Here is an 18,664-nt window from a genome sequence, read left to right on the forward strand (position 1 = left end):
GAACTCAAAAACTACTGGACCGATTTTGATGAAATTTGGCACAGAGACAGATGAAGATGATGAGCGAGCCGCTAGTGATAAAGCAAGATGGTTCTTTTTGGTTTGGTGTTCAAAAATGTACATTAGGATTTATATTTAACATGGTATTATTAGGATATTAATACCATATACAATATATATATATATATATATTGTATATATATATATATATAATGTGATTAAAACTGTGGGTAAACAAATATATTTATTAATCTTATTATTTATGCAGATTACGATACTAGAATGATTTCCTCCTAATATAATTTATCTAACAATATGACTAGGTCTATTATTAGTGTTATGAAGATATATTATAATAACAAGAGCGATATACTGGTTATAAGTCCTTAATCCTGTCCTGCAAAAATTTGTGAAGTTGTATGTGTACGTATGTTTGTTACTCTTTCACGCAAAATGTACTGTAAGGATTGTTATGAAATTTTGTACATAGGTAGAATATAACCTGGAATAATACATGGGATACTTTTTATGCCGAAATTCTCACAGGAGCGAAGCACCGGGGCGCAGTTAGTAAAACGCAAGTTTTATTTTATATAGGTGTGTGGTCCAAGAATAGGACCAGTCCATTTATCCGTATATTGTACGAGGTGACTAAGGAACCCATAGTCTTCGTATCTTATAAGAATAATAGGTTTTCAAAGAGATGTCAGGCAAAGAGATGTCTTGATGTCAGGCAGGCGGTTGGTTGCAAAATCACAGTTGAATCTTCAAAATTTTAAGGTTTTCATAAGCTGACCAATGATTTCGTGGCGTTACAGGCCCAAATGCACCACGTGAAGATGAGACGGGATGAGCAATGAATAAAGAGTGCTACAGGTGATGATTAGCTATAGAGGAAGTATATTATCGTATCTACTAATGAAAATTCAAAAGGAAAATTACGCCTCAGACTAGGTTCAAGAGATCAAAACAATCTCATTGCTTAAGGAAAAGCCTCGAAAGATATCAACAAAACAAAATCAACCATAACACATACTCATAGAGTTGAAGATAAAACTGATTCTAAACAATGCGTTGTTTTAATAGTAGAGGTTAATAATCTTTTGTCATTGGCTGCCCTTGCTGGCGAGACTCCAAATGCTTCCTAGTACAACCCTAGCAATACTAAGCTGTATAAGGCAACACTTATGCGCCTGAACCTGACTACGGTTGGTTTGTAATTGAGATCTTGCTTGAGCTAGTCGGCGATGACGCAGAAGGCTTAATTATCCGCTTAGTATCTATGAATAGTTTCATCATAAAGAATTGTCGGTACTCTAGCCAAGTCAATATATAAAAGTTGTTTCAAAATTGTTTATATAAGAAGTAACTGCATTGTCCCATTTAAAGACGTATTGTGGCGATTATAGAGGTGGTGGATAAGTCTTTTGTTGTTTAGAGACAAAGAAAACCAAAGGCAACGAGCTAGCGTAGCCAAATGAGATTGGATATTTGTATACAACTTCTCGGTTCGTCTCATACAAAGTAGCAAATTAAACGTTGTCAAACCGGGCACACCGGGTGACAATGCTGTTATAATGACTTGTACATTTAGAAATTAACATTACATAGCATTTTTAGCAACAATAAGTCCCATATCTAGTCCTTTATATTTCATCTCACATTCATTAAGATATATGTTCGTGAAGAGGTGTCATATGATTAAGATTTTGAAGATTAAGATGTACTAAGGCTTTTAGTAATTATCGTGTTGAGATTACTAAGGTTCAGCCTCTTGTTGGAGCTGTAGCGTCTGATGGTAATCATTATGAATCAGAAAATGATAGAAGAGATGATAACGTTAAAGATGAAGACTTACATCGTGCCTTTAGCGACTGTCATGTTGAGATTGCTGAGTACATGGTTTGGTCTCTTGTTGGAGCCGTAGTGTTTGAACGCGTGGCGCACGCATACTGCCTGCTGACGCTTTTGCCACATCTGTAACAAAAATAACAATTAGGGATAAGGTCCGGAAGACAATTAAAAACAATGAGGATTCAAGCAAACAAATAAGCTAAGAATACATTATTAAATATAGAATTTGATTAGACGTAGATCTTGGTATGAAGGTCGTCTGTATGGTCTTATCAATTTAAGCTGCGGAATACAAACATCAGTGCTTGTATTACAAGGCATTGTGGTAAAACACCCTAGGCCAGAATGATAACAACGAGCGTGTGAGACCACTAGTGTTGCAGGCGTCCATAGAGTGCAGTGACCGCGTGCTTCCCATTAGTTAGGACGCATGCCTGTTCCCCTCCTTGGTAATATAGGCCGGCCAACTTTTGCGAAAAATTAAAAAAGTGGAGTAATTTCGGACATTTGTTTACTTTATTCATTTTAGATTTCAGACATTTTTCCGTCCCCAGTTGAGATTGGAACAACCAATTTCATATCACAATTGTAATGCGTTCGTTGAATTTATGCCCGATGATCAGTTATCCCAACCATTCAGTAACTAAAGTATGGTATTTGTAGGGCATGTTTTTAATCCTTTCACAAGAATATCAGTATATATAATATAACAATATAGAAATCTTATTCAAAGAGTCGTTGTGGAACTCTATAGTGATGTATAATCGTTTCAAAGAATTCTTGGGGCCACCCAGCCAGATTACATAGCATCAACTACAAGGGACAGTATATATAATATAACCATTGGACTTTTGATTAGTCATAAAGGCTTATTGTATGTTAATTATGAGGTTAACGTCTGTACGTGGAAATTCTTACGGAAAATTTAATAAGTAGTAATGAACTTTTAACAAAATTTATTGTCTATGGTATTTTTCGTAAGTGGCCAGCATAATGAACGACACAAGGATCAACACAAATTTGTATGGGACAAAGACAACACAGATTTGTATGGGATGTCTGCATGAGACGGTCTGAAGATTTCAGTGAGAAGTGAAAGGAAAAGACAGTAGACAAACTAGTGGAGAGAGTTAGGGAAGGATTTTGCCCAGAAATGGGACACAAACTGTTAAATAATAAGACCTTGCGAGTCGAGCCACGCGAAATTAGGGTAGAACTGAAGGTATGTCCTACACATGTGTACATACATCAAGGGTGAGTTGCATCAGTAAACTTTGACGTTGACTTTGACCTGCGCGCTGACGTTTGGACAAAATGGCGTTCTTTGCGTTTTTCTGCACACGCAAAGTTATCGTCAATGTTGACTGGTGAAACCCACTTTTACAGTGACACAGGTATATTTACTCCCAGATGTACATAAGTAACGACTATGACTAGGTATAATATCAAAATATAATATATTTTTTTTAATCACACAGATTGAGCTAGCCCCAAAGTAAGTTCGAGACTTGTGTTATGGGATACTAACTTAACGATATTATATTTTATAACAAATACATATAGATAAACATCCAAGACCCGGGCCAATCAGAAAAAGATCATTTTCCATCATGACCCGACCGGGGATCGAACCCGGGACCTCTCGGTTAGTGTGTAAGAACTTTACCACTGCGCCACCGAGGTCGTCACGTAATTTTAGAGGTGCGTTGCACCAGTCTTTGATGTTTACTTTAACATACGCGCCGTTGTCATTTACACAAAATGACGTACTTTGCCTTTATCTGCGCAGGTAAAAGTTGACTGGTGCAACCCACTTTAAATAGTTTGTTTTAAGATTATCGTCTATAACACGTTAAAATCCATCATCCAGCCAGCTAAATCAATGACATATCTCAGTAACCTTACCGTAACTGTAGACAATGCGCTGTTAGTACATACATGGGCTCGTAACTCGTAAACAAATTCTCAGACGTTTGTCAACCTGTCGCTAATGTGTGTGTCTGTTTACTGTCTTCTCGAGAATCATGACCTCACTTTGATTTAGTAAAGTTAAGATTAGATCATCTAAGCGTTTACGCGGTTTCATTTTGAACGTGTTGGAGCCCAGAATCCGATTTTCTACTTTTTCGACTTTTTTGTACGGTCGTCTGCATCCCTAGTCTTCAGATCACACGTTTTCGTAATTTAATACCGCGAATGAAAATGGCCGTAAGTTACGCAATCAGAGCTGAATCAAAATTCTTTTTTACGCGGCCACCGGGTTTCGGGGCATCACAGCCGCGAATATATCTGGGAATTAACTTCGATGAACTCTTTCTTAAAAATGTCACTTCCTAAGTATACTATAAGTATGCCAAGAAAAAAGAATTGAATGGAAATTTCGCCAGAACTGATAATTATATTTACTTACTGCGTTTTCCTGTTTGTCGAAGGGCGCAGAAAACTGAATCTGGCTGATCTTGGACTCCTTCTCATCGCCCAGGGGCGATGGAGGCGAGGTCTCTCTGTGGACAACCAAACAAACATTAATACTTTTGTTATTCATAGGCAGACTAGCTTTTTCCAGTTGCTTAACGTAATTTTCCCACGAGAACGTTATATCTCTATGATGAAAGGTATCCATGTCCTTATGTATACTTCAAATAGATTGGTTGAGTAGATAGAGTTAAACTATAACCAGTGCGGTGTGCAGGTTTACTTGCACAATATTTTCGTTCTGCGGCAACAAGTGGTAGCCTATGAATTAATACATAAGTCAAATTGGTATAAAATTCGTACGTATTTTTTTACGAATCCTAACATGTCAACACTCTCAATACTACTTATTTGTATACTGAATCTTCGTAATTTAAAATTAAGTTAGTATAGGTTTGAAATCAAATTAGATTTTATTTCAAACCCATACTAACTACTACATTAAAGTAACACATTTATTAATTACGATAGTGATTTTCAGCTGTAGATAAAAAACACCGTCTTTATCACAAAAGGGTCGGGTATCCCCAGTAAGCCTTCCCTTGATTGACTTTTACAATCTGCGTTAGAGAGAAGCATCTGGTACATTCAAGGTTTATTTCCGCTATATGCCTATATGTACGAAAAGAAGGTCTAATTTTTGATTTAATTATGGCTTGATTTTGTATCACCTTGTAGAGCTGGTAGGTTGACCATTGGGTACGTTGGCAATACTGACATCGCTGCCCATCTTCAGATCTCTCAGTTGGCAACACTCAGGGAGAATCAAACTCTAATTATATTCAAGATATACGTGTAAATCCTAATAGAATGACATACGATGTAAGGATAATAAAAATCTTGATTTGTTAGAAATAATTGACCAGTTATGTATAATAACAGGCCAGGAGAAAGACTGCGTTTTCTTACAAGCAGGCAAAATCGAGTCACCTCTATTTTACACATGACATAAAAAACATTGGCAGGTAAACGCCCCGCCCTACTCTTATATAGCACATAAAATTTGAAGTTTTCCAAAAATAATCACTCCATTTTAGCGGTTTTGCGGGGAAAACAAACAATTTTGAGGTAAACATAATGACTGGATACAATGAAGACATGGCCATGTTGATTTTGTACGTTCCGATTAACGCAAGTAATATTTTGCTCATTGTTAAAGTTTTATACCAAATTGGTTATTCATCATACAAATATTTAATGAAGTGATGTATTTTTGGATATAAATTCAATCATTGGAATATATAAATTACAAACCAAATAAAAAATTTTAGATTCACTACACATCCAGGGTAATGAGTCACGGGTTATTGTCGGGTGTTAATTCGTAATATTCTTTTTATTTTTGGTTATTTTTCCTGACATATACAACATAATGTATACTGAATTGGTGGTGGTCCTGTAGGGTGGTTTTTACTAGACTAATAGAAGCCTAGAATAGTTAATTGTGTTTCACATCGATATATATATATATATATATATATATATATATATATATATATATATATATATATATATATATATATATATATATATATATTATAATCAGCACTCGGATCACAATCATAACCTGTTTTGATATACCTTTTGACTATGTACATTACGTACTTTTATATATTATTAGAAAAAAAACATTGTAAGAAACAATAATGGTAAGCTGTTCAAATGAATTTCTTTCGGCATTTCTTCTCAGCAGTGGTCGTTCCGAAATGCCAGTAGTTTGTAGCTTGTGAGAAATAACTATAAATATAAAAATTGACGAGAAAAAGTGCCTGTGAAGGTCTTATTTCTGAATAAATGATTTGAATTTGAATTTGAAGGCAAAACCAATTTTTTTAGATGATCTATATGGTAATTACAGTTGTGTATAGAATTTTCATCGCGATACGTTGGTTGGAACCCGTCGTATTTATAATAATAAGTTATAAGCAAACTCGGGCGAAGTAACGTGCAAAAGCTAGCTAGTTATAAAATTACTTATCCTTATTTATGTCTTACATATACGCTTGTCTGTATGTTTATATATTTCTTCTATATCTTTTTATTTTAATATATTTTTTTGCCTATTCATTTAGTACTGTTAAGTTGACTGCGCCCTCTCAATTTGCTTGTTTCTCTTTCCATCCAAAGGTTGGCTGGAAAAAATTGCATTAGCGATAAGTCCGCCTTTGCACTCATTATGTTTGAATATCTTGTTGTAACTTATAACTCCTTTGTGAATGGTGCAATAAAGAGTTTATCTATCTATCTATCTATCTATTAAACATCATAAAGAGACATTAACTTGAGACAAAGCGCGGAAGGATGCTCTGAATAATAAAAAGGTCAAAATGTTTATTTTAAACAACAAAGAGACACTTTGATGCCACTAAAACCAAGGATTTGTACATAATCCAAGTATTTCTAGTTCAGATCAGAACTGACGAACATACTAATAATATAAATGCGAAAGTTTAGTTATCTGTCTGGTACGCTTTCGCCGCAAAACTGTACGGTAGACGGTATTGTCTCCCCCTTTAAAAGTCCATTTCGAAGTCCCCGTATTGGAAATCCCAACACTAAATTTGAACTTTAATCGATTTGATTTATTATCTTTATAATTTTGCGCATAGCAACACTAGGTTCAAAAATTTCCTTTTCCGTTTTGGTCATTGATGGCGAATAAACGTGCTCCTCTAAGATCTCGGGATTTTATTTGACCAAATTCACAAATCAGCACTCACAGTCCCCTGCACGTCGAGCCAATATTTATACATACCTACATAAAGGGACTCTTGCTGGGACCCTGGCCTTCCTTATGTTTGGGTAAAGAGGATGCGCCATGACCCACACGGGCTTAGTGGGCATAGGTAGGTTTAACAACTGCACATAGAGCCGAGACTCTTATATCTATGATCGGGATCTCCTGAAGCACGAAGAATCGCGAGTTAAGACATTTTTGGCCAAGCATGCAGAGACCGACCACTGCGAATATAGCTATTATTGCGCTTACGCTTTGTATTTCAAAGTAGACTTCGCTTTTACAATATCTTCAACAAATCTCGTTGCTAGACGCTCAATTTGAATACAAATTCCAAATTCAAACCTTAGTCTATGCTCGATTCATTTTTAATTCAACAGGCAAATACGTTTTGCCATTCAGCCAGCGTGCGATGTCGTTTTGACATATCGTCCACGGTCACGATGGTGAAATTTGTCACGATTACGATAATTTACGCTGCGGAACTGCTAGAACTACAGTCGTCTCTTTTCTCCGCGTGCTGACCTTGATAGGTGCACGATTAACGACTGTTTGCAGTTTCGACAGCATCATCATCAGACTAATTAATTTGACTTAACGGAGTCGTTTTAAACTGTGCTAGTATTTTAGTTAGGTAGTAAGTAACGAAATTAAGTATAGGAACATAGATAAGTTTGATTATTTTAAGAAATAAAACTGGTATCAGTTTTTCTCCAGACGAAGGTACTTCTTCTTAGCGTTTCGACTCTTTAATTTGCACACAAAAATAATTTATCTGAGCAGCTGCGAAGTTTAAAGTTAACTGGTGCAACTGAGGCTAAGATACATATCTTTAAAAGTATACAAAATGAATTTTGCACTAAATAATAGCTCTATTAAACGCTTGGGATTTAAAAGACTTTGTTTATTTTAGTCTGAATTTTAGTGAATCCATGATAAAAATCGATCAACACGAGATTGGCGTGGAAAATGTTGCCACGTCACAGAAATATGTAATGTTCATGTGTGCCCATAAATTATCGTCTATCTTGTGTTTAGCACTTAATAGTGAAATTCTACAAGTTGTTGGTTACTGCCTTTAAGCACCTATTTGAAATGCTTCAAATGAATCGAGAATTATATTATACTGCAGAACGTGATGTTTCATTTATAGAATTTATTATGATTTATTCCAAATATTATATTATTTCTCTATTTTAAGTTAGTATCCCATAACACAAGTCTCGAACTTACTTTGGAACTAGCTCAATCTTCATGATGCGTCCGAATCTATACTATTATTATAAAGAGGTAAGCATTTTTGAGTTTGTATGTTTGAGGCGGGTAATCTCCAAAACTACCGATTTCAAAAATTCTTTCACCATATTTTATGTGCAATAAAGTTTTTAAATAAATAAACAAAATATAGTATTGTATAATCATGTTATCAAGGCGTATTATAAGAAATTGATTATTAATTCAACATATGTATTTTTCTAACATGCATTTTTTAACAATAGGGAGTTAACATGTTTTATTTATTAACATGTTCTGAGGGCTGCCTATGCCTATTCAGCAAGTACTCGTAACGCTTGTGCCATACAATAAAAATCTAGAATTTTTAATATATTTTTCTCATTCTGCACATAAAATATGTTCTATGTCTATACGATATATTGCTTCAATCTTCTACCTTACGTATATGGTATATAGTTTCCGTTAATACATTTTATCTATTCTCAAATTGTGATTTGTTTTAACTTTTATAAGAATGTTTAGCAATTCATTTCATTTACAATCGGACATCGTCCTCTAACGTGACTCTGTGGCATATGACACTTGACAAATGAGCTAACAGCTAGTTTCGAAACCAGCTCGACGAGTTCCAATTTACAAAAATTAATATTTCTTTAACATCGTGTCATACATGAGTTGTAATAAGATAGCATATAACTGTGATTTTGCGATGTATAGTTGGATGTGCTGTTGACTGTATAATATTGGTCGATTTTTAATAAATTTTATGTGTCTTTAGACAAATTTTATGTTGTGTACACCTGTGCGGAGTGATCGTGGCAACAGATCAAGTTTTTCTTGATTGTAACCGGAATTGATCTAATATCGGTTGATTTTATTCACATAGTTTTATAATAAGCCTACAATATTCTTTGTATAATGTTGTATTTATGTTCGTAATAAATGCCTTATTTTTTCATGCTTTTGGCTTAATTTATTTATCACTCGTTGTAGTGAAGGATATTTTTACAGTCAACCTTTTCTTGCTCACTGTTCAATGCCCTTTTTTTGTACTTCTGTTATTTATGAACGACATATGACTTCTATATAATAACAAAGCATCAACTTTCGAATACAAAGCATTTATAACAACAATATTTTCGAAAATTCCTGATAAAATTTCGTTGACCAGGACTGCTGATTCAAAGCATGTACAAAAATATATTTATTTCAATATTTTTTTTTATCTAATTGAACGCCACTGACCTATCCACAGATTTAATAATATATACATCTGTGGACCTTTCCTGTGAAAAACAATGAGTTTTGATAAATAAATGTCGGCATACGATGGTGTTAATTAAATTAATAGTGTGACATCGTCATTTTGATTATTAGTACGATTGCCGCATTGATTATACACGATTAACACGTATTAAAACCGTTCATTGCTGTAGTGCTAATAGCGTTTCCTGTTATGAATTGCCGAATTAAGTACTTATTTGAATAGTGCAGCCAAAATATTTGAATACATCTTCCGAAAAAGAGGGTAGAGGTCATCATCAGCCTATTTCTTTTCAAAAACGAACGGAGGATGTAAATCTAAATCAAAAGACCAAAAAAAAATTGTGTAGACGACGGATGAGCGCAAGACATTTCCATACTTCTCGGCCCTATCCGGCTAATCTCATACAAAGGGCTGATGAAACAGAAGATATCAGCTCTCTGTCTAGTTTCTTCTCATTTATTTCTAACTAGCTATTGCCCGCAACTTCGCCACAACTTTTTCGTGTGTCCGCTCATAACTTAATAATTAATATCTCGAGTTCAAAGCGCGTATCGCGATTATACCTATACCGGATTTTAAGTCAGACCATCAGCTATATGTGAAAACCACATCAAATGCCATCCGTAGTTTTTACATTTTTCGAACAAACATAGTCAATTTACAGTATAGAAGTTGAAGATGACGCGGCATATAACGTCTAAATCACTTACATCGCTCTTTTCAGAGGTATCTTATCTTATGGTGAAAATCTTTTTTGCCGAATAAATTAATTATACATTTCTTTCTTAAGCTTCTGAAACTAATTACATTGAAATATCATCAACGACCATTTATGTTCATCTGTAAATAGCGCGTCCATTGGAGTTCACCTTCCGAAAAAGGGGGTAGAGGTCACACATCTGACTTTACCGAACTTGACTCCGCAAATAAAGCAATGAAAAATGTGAAGGGCACAATTTTGCGATGAGAAATTGGGTACACAGATTGTTGAAAGCGGACATCAGTGTTTACTCAACTAAATAGTTTTTTTTTGAGTAAATTCCAAAAGAAAATACAAATACCTATAAACACTTTCTTTTTCACTTACGACGATAGAAGGAGTTATAAGTTTAACGTGTCTAAAGTTTATATGTATGTTTATGTATCCGTATGTCCGTGGGACCGTGTCAGCCAAACGGATGGATTCATTTTGATGTAGTTTTTTTAATGAGTATTTAATCGACAGTTTTCTTAGGTATGTTTGTAAAATTCATAATTCTTTCATTCTTCAATTTAGGATGATCATTGATCAGGATGATTACTTAAACTATAAGGACTGCCACTAAGTAGTCTAAAACATTAGTCTACTGTAAAATGTATCCTGCCGTTTGGACACCATCAGCTCTTTTCTTCGTCATGTCAGATGCTTTTAGGCGACTTGAATAAAAACTGACACCTGTGTTAGCAATAACACACTGGATATGATGATGAGCTGGCCAGTTTGTGACCTCGTGGTCAGGAAGCGGGGCATTTTTAAAGTTTAATTTAATTTATAAGTATATAAGCATATATTAGTGTGGACATTGAGAACAATGTGTCTGAAACGGTTCTCAGACAATTGATTCGTCTACGAACGTTTCGTGGACAGAATGTTTAGACATCGGGCGTTTGAACGACAGAACCCTTCGTCTACGAACGATTCGCCGACAAAATGTCACCTCCATTTCAGACTCAGAACAAATTAAATTAAAAAAACTCGGAAGTGTGTGGAGACTATTGTCTTCACAAACGATGTATATAACTCGAGTGCAAAATACTAAAGAATCTGGGTAAAAGTGATCAGTTACTTCATACACATTTTTGTTTACAAAACACAAGTTTCCATAAGAGCATTGACTCCGTCGCGTTGACGTCGATCAACACAGAAAAGCGTAGAAATTATATGGACGTTGCGACGTACATCGACGCACGTAAGCGTCAAAACCAATAGAAAACAACGGTTCACGACGGAGTTGCAACGTGATGCGTCGTCGCAACGGAGCACGAATGCAGCACGACTGAGTAATGAGGCACGGCTTTAATCATATCCGTTCTATTTGGCCTAATGTTAAAGGTTAGGTTCTGTATGTAAGACGATACTTTCACTCAGAGTTTAGCTCATTGTCTGTGTTGATATTACGTAAAAATTTAAATAAACAACTAGAGATGTTAATGATATATTATCCTATACCTTACGGGGTAGACAGAGCCAAGAGTCGCGAGACTCAAATGCTGATTTAGCTGTAGGTATATATTGGTGGCATTGGAATTCTGAAATGGTAACAGGTTGTTAGCTATAGTCTATATGTATATATGAGATGAATCTCCATTTTACCCCCGTAAAGAATACTTCCATACTAATATTATAAATGCGAAAGTCCGTCTGTCTATTCCGCTTTCAGGACTAAACCGCTGGGCCGATTTTAATGTAATTGGGTATGCAGGTAGTTAAAGACTCCAGTTCAAATATAGGGTATACTTTTTTTCAAAAATGTACCTAAATTACAATAATGGGGGGTGAAAGTTTGTATAAAATTTGGCTTTCGCAGAGAAAATAACGCGGGCCAAGCATCGGGGAAAAACTAATTACTAAATAAATTTTAAAAAACATTGTGTCTGTCCATTTTACCCTTTCTTGATGCTCTCTCATCTGCGCGAGTTTCATTATCAGCAAAAAAAAACGGTTAAAGTTAGATTCTGATATTCTGACCGACCGCCTACCTAAAATCATGCCTTTTATATCCCTTAGTCCTCTTGTACGATTCAAGGCAGGATATGAGGTAGTAATATTATAGATATATAGAGCAGGAACTGAACTCCTAATTATGCATATTGCGAACTTCGCGGAATCGGAATACATTGCTGGTTTTTCATTGCGGTAAATAAAAGCTTGTATAAGACAAACCACGCAATGTTGATGCAGGCGCATCTGTCCGATATTGTAGCCAGCATAAAAGTTACAAAGACAAGTTGTGTCACTAACCAGCAACCAGAAACATTTGAGACAAGTCCACAAAAGTGGATATACATAATACTGCGCGTGCGCTTCCGTGTCTCTTCCTACTGTTACACGCAATATGAGCTGTGCCACACTAACTAATATATTTTTTTACGAAACTTGGTACACTGGTAGAATATAACCTGGAATAACACATAGTATACATTTTATCCCGAAACTCCCACGGGAGCGAAGCCCCGGGGCGAAAAATTATACCCCCAAACTTCCCTCAAGAATCAACCTAATTAAAAATATTCCTTTATTTATCTGTTACATAGTGAAGTCGCAAGTAACTCAGAAAATGTTGACAAAATGTAATTATGAATCAAAATGGCTGTTCAGTGTTGTTACAAGGCAGTGTCAGGGGTTCAAAGACGGCAGTAATTGCCGTGGTTATTGTCGATAGACTGTTTTGAATGACTTCTTGAATATGAACATGACATTTGTCACTTAAAAGTTATTTACAACCGAATATATATATATTTAAAAAAAAAACAAGCAAAGGTATCAAAATCTGAAATGCTAATAGATTTTGTAGCTTTGGGAATGATATTGATAAAATAGCATTTTCCAGAGAAATCGCCCGCGTTTAATTCGTGTGTCCGTATCAATATATCGCGATGATTTTAAGTTAGACTATCCGCTATACAACTGAGAAAACCGCATCAAATTCCATGCAGTTGTTTTTACAATTTGGGCGAACAAACATAGCCCACTTACAGTTTTATAGAAAAAAAAATTGTGACTAATAAAGTTATAATTTCTTAATTTGTTTTGGATGATAATATTTATTTTATTTTGCTACTACGATATGAGCCAGTTTCTTCTCTTCTCAGATAGAAAAATTCAATCTAGGTAAAAGTTTATAAACTGTAGATTCTTCTCAAAAGACTGCCAGCTGCCAGTTAGGCTGCCAGCATATCACTAACAGTCTCCGTCTCCCCATAAGGGATAAAGACGTTGTACAACTGAAAGCACAAAGTATATGCTACAATAATGTGAATGCAACTCGTGCTTGACAATTATTCTATTCTCCTTCACTCCCTGGTGAATTAGTATGAAGAACGCAAACTGCGAGACGCCTACATAATTTATAATCACATTGTTTTCATTCACACGTGTATCAATAAATCAATCCTAGATGAGAATAAATGAATTTATTTTATACCGTGCACTGAAGCAGCGAGCCGTGTTTCGGGCGAATGAAGATTGCTTTTAGAAGTCTACATTCTGTCCTTTTTTACCAGTGGTACTCCTTAAATATAAATATATTAAGACAAATCACACAGATTGAGCTAGCCCCAAAGTAAGTTCGAGATTTGTGTTATGGGATACTAACTGAACGATACCATTTTTTATAATAAATACATATATAGATAAACTTCCTTTACCCGGGCCAATCAGAAAAAGATAATTTTCCATCATGACCCGACGAAGTAAAACGTTTAATAACCACGAAAGTATTTTTTAAAAAAACCTATTATATTTTTTTTGCTGGAGGCCCGCTCCGGCTTCGCTCGGGTATAACGATAATGATTTATACACTTAAGCCTTCCTTAGGAATCACACTATCTATTTACAAAACCCTCAGCCAAATCTGTCGCGCAGTTCTAAACATCTAAGCATACATAGGCACAGACAGACAGCAGAAAGCGACTTTGTTTTTTACTGTGTAGTGTTGTTATTGCCTTAGATCTATTTATACCTTCGTTGCCTCAGTCGACGTGTACATGATAATACGGAGTGGTATGGTCCTATTCTAAGACGGGAACCATTATAATGGTTCGCATATACTTAAGTAGATTATTTCTTATTACCATGTTGAAACAAATAAACGACTCTTTATAATTACACTAGTGGAACACGAAATAAACGCTGGTAAAATCTAACTTGTAATGTTAGTGTTGATTAGTCACTTCACTAGATCAATAAAAATCAGATTACGTGACAATTTTATTTGCAACGCTGCACTTCTGCATACAATGTGTGAGTCACGTATACTGACGTCGGGCTGCATTGTTTTATACGGCTTGTGATAATATTGTGTTATTAATTATAGATTTTCCTTATCGTTATATAAAGTAAAAGTAAATCTTAATTAGATTGAGGTATTTCTTTGAGAGCACTCGTTTTGAAGCGCACCTAAACTATTCCTCGAAGACCATCTAATGGCAACTAAAGCGGCGAGAAGCTGTGGTGGTTCAATGGTTAAGGCCGTCCGCCTGAGATCTAGGTCCCAGGTTTGAATCCTACTCGTGTTATATGATTGTGTACACCAATCCGTTATGCGACTAATTGCCACTAGATGTCGGTAGGTATACGTAAAAGTCATATGAGAAGCCTTTAGGCGACTTGAATAAAATCTAATACCAGTCTTAGCAGTATCACATTCCAAAAGGAGAAGAAGAAGCAGCGAAAATGTCGATTTCGATGCACTTCGAGTAGTAACTAAGGAGAGGAATACCTGAAAAGTTTTAGGGTGCATGTGCAAACATTTTTGTTCAGGCTTATTGTTACACTTAATAATGTTTTTTTTGTAATTGACATTACCTTTTGGTTCTGTTTTATTTTTAGTTTATTAGATATCATCAATATATAATATAAAACAAAGTCGCCCGTAGCGTCTATCTGTTCCTAAGCTTTCTTCTTTTAAACCACCAAAATTTGATGTAGTTTTCACTGTTATTTACACAATTTATTGAGATATTAAGAATACAATACGGCCCCGTCAGCGTAATATAAAAAAATACTTAATGAAAATAAAAAACTAAACTAGACATACCTAAACATAAATTTTGCTCAGTGCATACGTATCGCAATACAGCAAGGAAACGCTGCCAGTGTTTTGGGTACGTTGCCTCACTATGGCGCGTTGGATTTATAATTTTGTTTGTGAAAAATAAATTGCTATAAAAAGATATAAGCAACAAAAAAAAAAAAGATATAAGTACAGGATTTTAGATCGTGCTCAACTGAGAAACTAAATGTTGGTATTTAAGTTATGCAACAGTGACCCGTGTTGACTAATAGTAAAATGTGGACTTGATTCAAACTTGTTGATATACTAGCAATGACGCGGCATTTTGCGGTGTCCAGCGAAAGGAATTAATTATATACAGAGTAATTTTGTAACTTAGACTTAAAGGTATCACGGCTCTGTCTACCCTTTTAGGCAAAAAGATATTAGGCATATGAGCGTGGCTCTTATATAAGAAGATATAAGAATATGAGCCTCCGTGTTTGCTGTGTCCTTGCAGGGTGACCTTATTTATTTTTTGCTTATGCTTCAAACTTGAGACTTGCACTAAATAAATCTGAATCTATAAGTGCTTGTAAGTTTGTATTTTTTATAGTATAGGGAGTAAACGAGCATGTGTGTTGCCTGTAAGTAATCTCGACCCGTGTACTCCAGATATCGGATACGTTGCCGACTTTTTGAGAAAGCGGAAGACTCCTATGTTGAAAGCCCCAATGTGGAAACTATTAGGGAACATCGCTGAGGGAAGTTTATTCTACAGTTTAGTGCACCACAGACCGACGCACATCAATAAGAAGTTACGTGAAAATCTGACTGTAATTGAGCGGCAACCGTCGTTTTTAATTTTTAATCTTTCATCCAAAATTCTTTAGGAATAACACTGATCGCGCGGGTTCCGGGGGGCGTCACAGCACCTGAACATCGTGCAAAGATCAGATATGGAGAAAAAACTAATTAATTTTTCGCAATACTTTGTAGACTCATTCAAAACATATCAATTGTCTCATGTATGTAGTTAATAAATAGATTAATCTATGTTGTATAAACAAACAAACAAACAAAGAGATTACGTTTTGATACTACATGTAAGCGTTAGTGTAACAGACACACGACTTTCTCTCATAACATCTTGCGTCTTCTGGGAACTAAATCGGAGGCATTGTCTCTGCGATTGTTTGTAAATATATAGTTTATGGGTAACTGTGTCATCGGCTGACGCATGAGACAGATTCGAATTTCCTTATTCCCTGAATGATCGCCGTCTATCTACCTATTTGGGGGGAAATTGGTGGTTGAAACGTGCGGGGAGAGAGCGCGTCACATGGCGTTGTTGGGAGCTAAATAACATGCTCTTCTAAAAATGCTTTCAGTATCACGTCTTTCATTTGTGACAACCCTGACTCCATTGTCGCCGCTGGTGTTTTGGCTATAGTAGGGACGGCCCTACTTTAATGAGATTTATACAGTTGTTCGACGGCGAACAACTGTATAAATCTCATTAAACTGTGATATGATGTTTGATGAGGTGGGTCGTTGAAAAGTCACTTGGTGCGGTTGGACGTCGCGTGGTGTGGTGCCGCCCTAGCATAAGGCCTCTGTTTCGAACCCGGAACTTTCGATGTGGCAATTATCATAACATTAAGCCACGTAGTCAATATGAATCACGGAGTAATTCATTACCAGTAAAACATTAGATAAAAGTCTATTTCTTAATTGATGGTATATAATTAATTAATGATAAGCAAGGTAGGTATTTATTAACTCATTTGCACGAGCACGTTGAACCGTTTTACCCCAATCTTGATTTAGAACAGGTAGTTTGTAGCAAAGGTTGATGCCTGGCAGAAGAAGAAAACCCAAGAAGTGCTGGCTTGATGACGTCAGGGATAAACCAAGTTTGTGTACATTTCATAATTTAGGTTCAATAATTAATCATAATAACTAATATAAGTATATGAACAATGCATTTTCGCACAGTGTAAGAATGAACAACACAATAAAATTGGGCTACTGGTTCATTGCGCCTTGCAGTTTAGTAGACTGTGACTGGGTATTTATACTCGTATGTTGGCATAAATTCTTCCGACAGAATTTGAGCAATAATGAAAGGGAAAATGGTTGAATATTTAACTAACAGTTCTACTTTGAGGTAATGTTATATGATTTTTAATTATCTTTCCCGTCTACATTCCAAATCAGTTTCTTCCGCAGCCATAAACCGCCGTAGCCCATAGTCTACTGTTTTCTATACTATGCAGTTGCTAGTGTCCATGTGCTGCCGCGTTTGCTTGAGCCATTCCTGGATGCATCCGGGAATGGCTGCTGCAGCATCAGGTCATAAATATAAATAAATATCACACATAAACATAAACATCCAAGCCACGGGCCAATCAGAAAAAGATCATTTTCCATAACGACCCGACCGGGGAACGAACCCGGGACCTCTCGGTTCAGAGGCGAGAACTTTACCACTGCGCCACCGAGATCGTCATGCTTATCTCAATAATACATCGTCATCCAAACTAAACGTGTGTACAAAATTTCAACTCAATCGGTTGTAGATATCTGTTTCAAAATTTAGTTACAAGATACCACCCGAACATACATATTTACACACATTGCAAGGTAATTAAAAGCTTGTAAAATTAGTCTAGTATACCGCGCGGGTACAATTGGTCCGCATCGTGTCTTTCAGACGAATTGTCCAGGTTTAATGTTAGTACACTGGCCACTGATAAAAGAATAAATGACAATGTGTTCTTAGTTTAAATATTTTTTCACATATTGACAGATAAGATTAATAACATTGACAGATAAGATAATCTAACTGTTAAATTACGATTTGTTATTTTAGGAGTTGAATATAATTATTTTCATTACCACTACAAGCTAGTTTAATTTAATTTAATTAAAGAAATATAATTTAATTTAATTAAATAAATAGTTTAATTTAATTTAATTAATAAAAGTAAATTTAATTTAGTATAGACCAAAAATTTGAACACAAATATTAACCATAGCATAGTCCATTGAATAGTCCGGGGACCAATTTTTGATGAATCAATCAAAAAATCAAAGTCCAAGAGGAGTCCGCGAAGCCGGGCCCGGATCGCTATATTAATATTATATTATATAATATTATATATTAATATTAGTCCAAGAGGAGTCCGCGAAGCCGGGCCCGGATCGCTATATTAATATTATATAATATAATATTATATATTAATATTAGTCCAAGAGGAGACCGCGATGCCGGGCCCGGATCGCTATATTAATATTATATAATATAATATTATATATTAATATTAGTCCAAGAGGAGT

General features: G+C 35.5%; 1 protein-coding gene across 3 annotated transcripts in view; it reads right to left on the reverse strand.

The window, feature by feature from the left end:
* snu (snustorr) overlaps nt 1–18,664 on the reverse strand; it is a 97,983-nt gene that overhangs the window by 27,487 nt on the left and 51,832 nt on the right. For 2 of the 3 annotated variants that reach the window (XM_053763521.2, XM_053763523.1), the window contains 2 exons: nt 4,265–4,358; nt 1,859–1,977 (listed from right to left, as the gene is read on the reverse strand). In XM_053763521.2, the coding sequence (XP_053619496.1) occupies nt 1,859–1,977; nt 4,265–4,358 (213 nt within the window). Of the gene's footprint in view, nt 1–1,858; nt 1,978–4,264; nt 4,359–5,000; nt 5,403–18,664 lie in introns of those variants that run through there. The other variant, XM_053763522.2, reaches the window with a different exon arrangement.

Source organism: Plodia interpunctella, chromosome 24, assembly GCF_027563975.2.
Source record: "Plodia interpunctella isolate USDA-ARS_2022_Savannah chromosome 24, ilPloInte3.2, whole genome shotgun sequence".
NCBI classification, from domain to species: domain Eukaryota; kingdom Metazoa; phylum Arthropoda; class Insecta; order Lepidoptera; family Pyralidae; genus Plodia; species Plodia interpunctella.